Genomic DNA, 6,000 nt, shown 5'->3' on the forward strand with positions numbered 1-6,000 from the left:
TTGTTGACTGACAGGAGTCAGGGCCTTTAAGGAGTTGGGATGCCAAGCCTCTATTAAAGTAGTCGAACTGACAGTGGGCGTCAAACAGAATTTCTATTTGATTCTGCCAACCACATGTTAAAGCTGCACATTAGCCGTGATTTGATTAGCAGTTCAAATTCAAATTCATTTATTAGAGGATAACCCCTTGAGATGGACATCTCATTTTCAAGGGGGTCCTCAGAGTAACACAAAACACTTACACACTCACACATACTAAAGCTCTTCCTCACAACCAACCACCCCAGCCTGTCCCACTACTGTCCAAAGCATATTCACATAATCAGTATGGTAAGATAGAAAGATATTACAAGAGAGAACCATATTTAGAAAACAGTTAAAAGATGTAAGAAAAAAAATAATCATAAAATGGCCCTGATATGTCACTAGACATTAAGAAATCATGTTCATTTCAAATACTTATATCACTGACAACAGTAGTCCAGCCAGGATATTGTCATTTAAAAAGTGAAGTTGCAGCCCTCAACTGTTGTTGATGTTATGTTTTGTCATGTCATGTTGTGTTTTGGTCTATCTAATAATCACAAAGTCAGTAGTGTTTCTCCATCCGCGTGTGCAACCTCGAGTCAGGGGGGAGGGGGAGGGGATATACCGCTCTTCAGTATTTTGAAAGTGATTGCAGTACCAGTTTTGGCCACAATCTTACATATGGTTCCTTTAAGAATGGATAGGAGAGCGGTTAGCACCAATGGAGTGAGGAATGAGACTGAAATGAATGAGCGGGTCTCCTGCTCGTCTCAAGGGCCGCTCTGATCTCCAACGTCCCGTCCATCTGTCTCCCCACGAGAGGCTGCGTGAAAACTGTGTCCCGGGCCCCTTAGCAGCACCACCCCCCCCTTTACCCTGGGGCAAACTCCACCTCTGTAGATCCCTGTCTCGCGCATCCTCTATAAACCAGTGTCCCTGTCCCTTGGCCCCTTTGATCCCTGTGCTGTCTGTGCCCTCTGCTCTCTAAAGTGGGATTCAAAGGCCAGGGCAGCCTCGGAGAGCCTGGGGTGGTGGGGTGGGGTGGGGTGGGGTGGTTGGGGGGGGGTTCTGAGGGAGAGACCAACAGATGGCCGTGTGTGTCCGTGTTTTAGGCTGAAGGGCCCGACAGCAGTAGATGTGAGCTTTTACAGCAGGTTCTCTGTCCCTCTTGGGCTCTTTGGCTCATGCGGTCCCAGTCTGTTGCTATGAGGAGCTCTGCTTATGCTCTGCTTTGGTCGTTTACCTTGTGGTCAGGGTTTGTAAATATTCCTAATGAGATAAAATAAGCTGTTATGTTGTGGTGCAATTAAAAGTGCAGTCAGCGATTGTGCAGGAAGTTACATTTGTTTATGTTTATGTGTTATATGTTTAAATTCATTACCACACGCTTTTGTCCAAAACAGCGTAGATTATATTTTAACCAAGGACCAAATGAAGCACAAGTTTCCAGTTTTCGGAGCCTGGGCTGCCTACAAAGACCAGTTGTCTTTACAGTGTACTCACAGAATGGGCAGCTAGCAGTCGCCAGGAGATGATTGCTGAATGTGACAAAAAAATGTATGGGCTTGAAATCGTGTACAATTGCTGATTGCACCTTTAAGTGTCATTGGGTAAAAAAGGTCAAGCCTTTGCTGTTCTCCTTCAGTGGTCCCTTTTCTGAACAGTCTCTTCATCCGAAGCTGTCTTGGTCTTTTCACCGTTTCTTCTCTCAGTTTTTCTCCAATGTTGACATTTTTTCCATTTAGTTATTTCCTTTGTCGTCTTTCACCCACTTTTTCTTTTTGTCACCATTTTCTAGTCCCCTACGTTTTGATTTTCATTCTCCTCTTTCTTTCATGCGCATTTTCTTTCTTTTTTTTTTTTTCTTTCTCTCTGTCTTGCCCTTTTCTACACTTTTCCCTCTCTCTGTCTCTGTGTCCCCTCTCTCAATGACACTAATGACAGTATTAGTAGGATCTGACAGCTTTACTGTCAGAGAAAACACAACCCCCACCCACACACACACAAACACACACACACACACTTCACGCCCTCACTAGAGCAGTGCCTGGATTCTCACACACACACACACACACACACACACACACACACACACAGCTTTTATGTGGCAACACTTTAATTCTCCGTACTGACTGCTGCCTAATCAAGTTGGGTCATGCTCTGACAGATTTGCATGCCAGGGAAACTCAGGGGAATTCTTCTGCATGTAGTGTCAGTGGAGAAAGAATAGAAACGCATATCTGACTGAAGGAGTGCATGGAAAAATGGGAGATTTTTTTATTTAGGACAGACGTGGAGAGATATTGCCGTTTTTGCTAAATGGAATGGCAGTGGTATGTGCTGGTCTTGTAGTCAGTGTTATTTTTCTGGGCATCCAGCACATGTTTAGTGTCTCCTGGCACCCTTGTGATAGCGGTGTGACCCCAGCTGGTGGCCTGTGTGTGTGTGTGTGTGTGTGTGTGTGTGTGTGTGTGTGTGTGTGTGTGTGTGTGTGTGTGTGTGTGTGTGTGTGTGTGCCAAGTCCCTGTGGTGAAGATCAGACAGATGAGAGTTTAAGAGGTGCTTTAAGATCACATCAAAGACTCACAGGAAGAGGATCTCTGTCTTTCTGTCTGTCTCACTTGCATGCTTTTATTCCCCTTTGCTCCCTCTCTTTTCTCTCTCTATCTCTCTCTCTCTCTCTCTCTCTCTCTGTCGCTCTCACACCCACCCATGTATAAACTCTTTCTCTCTTTCTCTGTCTCAGTTTCAGTCCCACCTTCATCTCTTGAGTGTTTTCGTGCATCTTTTCCCCGAACCCTTGCGCGGGAGGACCTCAGCCTAAGGATTATAATGCTAGAACAGCACAGCCAATCAGATGTGTGTTTGTTTGTTTTTTGAGAAAATGGACTGCTCTAGGCGATTAGAGAGGAGAGAGTGTGTGGGTAGTAGAGAACCTGTGTGTGGTGCTGACCTAAGGACTGTGTCTGCTCTAGGCGGCTCAACACGCTGAACAAGTGTGCCTCCATGAAACTGGACGTCAGCCTCCCCAAGAAGAGAGTGAGTAGAACTTTACCACATATACTGATGATCAGTGGTTTGTGTATTTAGTTTTGATGTTCTTTGTTGGTATTATGTCCCGTATTTAATCACCAAAAACAAACTAAAATGATTTAGAATATTAAATCTGTTTTGTTTGTTCAGTTTGTTCAGTCCCATCTTAAATGAGGTGTGTGATGTGTAGTACGGTGGGCTTAGATAAATTAATTCAAAAACAATATACTTCCCATGTAAGCACTATTGTACTTCTAATCTATTGCGTTTTTAATCCTAACTTTAAACCTACAGTAATCCTAACTTCAACCCTCAGTAAGTTTTATAACAACGTGTACCTGTATTTATATAAGAACTACATCACACTTGTCATTTTTAGTGTTAAGTTCACAGTACCCAAGGATGCACCTGAAGTAAACTGGGATCCGTTGGTCTTAGTTTTGGTTGTTTGTATTGTTTGTAAAAAGCATGATATACACTACAGCAGAATAAACATGAGTATCATATTCTCACCTAGATGGGCCCTTTACGACTCCCTACTCTTCTAGCTTGAAGGAACTCATTGATGCCATAGACTGTTGATGTACTGCAGAACTCTGTTTTGTCTTGCATCACTTTATGTGTTTTGAAAGAACTATCATCCCTTTAATCCCATGTAACCTAGTTTTGTGGATACTTGATAATTTGACCATTGTTATTTCTTTATTCATCTTGAAAAGTAACACTTGAGCATCTCTGCAGGAATGTGACCTATTGTGACCTGACTTTTTGACTTTGATCTTATTTTCATGTAGCCTACTATGTCTCTTTACTTTAAGTGTAACGTTTTATATTAAGAATTCCTTGACAGACATTAATAATGTATAGTCCTTAACATATACATATTGCTGTAACTACTGCAATTAATATTACTTCATATATATTTTTCTGATGCATTTTAACAATTGTGTAGCATAGTAGGATTTCTACTACTGCTACTACTCATATTGTTTAATATTACTAAAGCCAGCGAGTTGTTTATGGTAATAGTATACTTACTGATGTCAGTGTTACTAAAATAATGGAACAATTATAGTTTGTTATGTAATGTTATTTGAACATATCAAACTATATAAGTAGTATAAAGAGTATAAATTTGTAGTGGTATAAAAAATGTAGTGGTCTAGACTAGGGAGCGCTGGTATCTGGAACTAGTTGGGTATGTTTCAAGCTGAACGTTTGGTTGTGTGTGTCTCTGCCAGAGCGAAGACTCCGATGAGGACGACCTGCTGGCGATTAGCAACCGATGGACGTTTGAGCCGAGCAGCCGTCGCTGGTCCCGCCTGCATGACATTGACCTCCTCCTGGGCAGCGACCCTCAGCGGCGGAGCCTGTCGGACGGCGGCAGTGGCAGCGGCGCGGACGGCGGTGACGGCATGGGCTCGGGCATGCGGCCCACGGTGAGCAGCGAGAGCGTGCTGACGGACCTGAGCGAGCCCGAGGTGTGCTCGCTGCACAGCGAGGACTCGGCCTCCGTGCTCATGCCGGACTCGCTCTCCCTGACGCCGTCGCCGGGCGCCTACTCCGCTCATGCGTCCCAGCACTCGCCGGGCGACTTCCCGCACTACCACTCCCTGCCGGCGAAGGTCAGTCGTCACGGGCGCACGCGGGCCAAGGACTTCATGCGGCGTATGGAGACGCTGCGCTCGTGGGGCAGCTCACTGGGCCGGCCTGACCGGCGCTCGCTGGTCATCAGCGGACCCGTTCTGCAGCGAGAGCCGGACGCTCTGCGGACGCTGCGCTGCGTCCAGATCGCCGACGGCGAGGAGCTCCCCCTCCCGCCGCTCTACAGCACCATGCCGCGTCTCCGGCACCACAGCACGCCAGTCAGCGGCTGCGGGGCCACTGCGCGGTCTCCCACTGATGAGGACCTCGTTGACCGTTCAGAGAGCACCGCCGGCGGCGCGGATGACACCGCTGGTGTCTCCGAGGGCAACAGTGTGGCCGAGCTGCTGCCCACGCAGACGGACCTGCTCAGCAAGCGTGGGGGCGTCTACCTGGAGGGCATGGATGTGCTCTCGACTGGACATGAACACGCTGAACCGACCGAGGACCGGAACAACACCAGCACTAGCCCCAACACCAGCACTAACACTGATATTAACACTGACTGTAAAACAAACGCTAGCACTTCCACTACCAACACCACCACCACCACCACCACCACTTCCACCCCCAAAAGAGCTGGTGCTGTGCGGAGGAACCAGTTCCGCTCCTACGACGACCTGGTGGTGCACGTGCCCAAAGACCACAAGCCAGGCACCTTCCCCAAAGCACTGTCCATCGAGAGCCTGGCGCCCTCCAGCAATGACATGATAAACTGGAGGGCCAGTGGTGATAGCCAGACGCGGGGGGGAAGAGGAGGAGGAGGGGGGCGGTTGTCCGGCCGCTGCTGCCCGCACGGCAGCCGCATCAGCGTCTACGACAACGTGCCCGGCTCGCACCTGTACGCCAGCACCGGCGACCTGATGGACCTGGAGAAGGAGGACCTCTTCCCACACCTGGACGACATCCTGCAACACGTCAACGGCCTGCAGCAAATCGTCGACCACTGGTCCAGGAACGTGCTCCCGCCCGACGGCGAGGGGGAGGGTCACCTTCACGAGGAGGATGAGGAGGGGGAGGAAGACGAGGACGGGATGAAAGGGGTGGGGTCTGCGAGCCAGATCACACTGGACTTTGAGGGACTGGCCACGCCAAGTGACGGCGAACGGGACGGGGTGTCGCTGAACGACACGGACTCAACCAGCACGCGAGAGAGGAGAGACTCGGGAGTCGGGGCTTCGCTGACCAGACCGAGGTGAGTAAGAGAGCCAGGCAGCTCATTTCAGAAGACATGGAAGACTTGTGACTGTGGGTATTTGAAAAATGAATTATAAAAAAAAAGGATGTTTTTGGTTT

The 6,000-nt window shown here is 48.1% G+C and overlaps 1 protein-coding gene across 3 annotated transcripts in view; it reads left to right on the top strand.

Moving 5' to 3' along the window:
- The window catches only part of stard13a (StAR-related lipid transfer (START) domain containing 13a), a 34,835-nt gene that overhangs the window by 20,524 nt on the left and 8,311 nt on the right, over nucleotides 1-6,000 (top strand). For all 3 annotated transcript variants that reach the window (XM_048237561.1, XM_048237562.1, XM_048237563.1), the window contains 2 exons: nucleotides 3,003-3,066; nucleotides 4,302-5,899. In XM_048237561.1, coding sequence (XP_048093518.1) covers nucleotides 3,003-3,066; nucleotides 4,302-5,899 — 1,662 coding nt within the window. The remainder of the gene's footprint in view (nucleotides 1-3,002; nucleotides 3,067-4,301; nucleotides 5,900-6,000) is intronic.

The sequence above is a fragment of the Alosa alosa genome, chromosome 2 (genome assembly GCF_017589495.1).
Source record: "Alosa alosa isolate M-15738 ecotype Scorff River chromosome 2, AALO_Geno_1.1, whole genome shotgun sequence".
Classification (NCBI taxonomy): Eukaryota; Metazoa; Chordata; class Actinopteri; order Clupeiformes; family Clupeidae; genus Alosa; species Alosa alosa.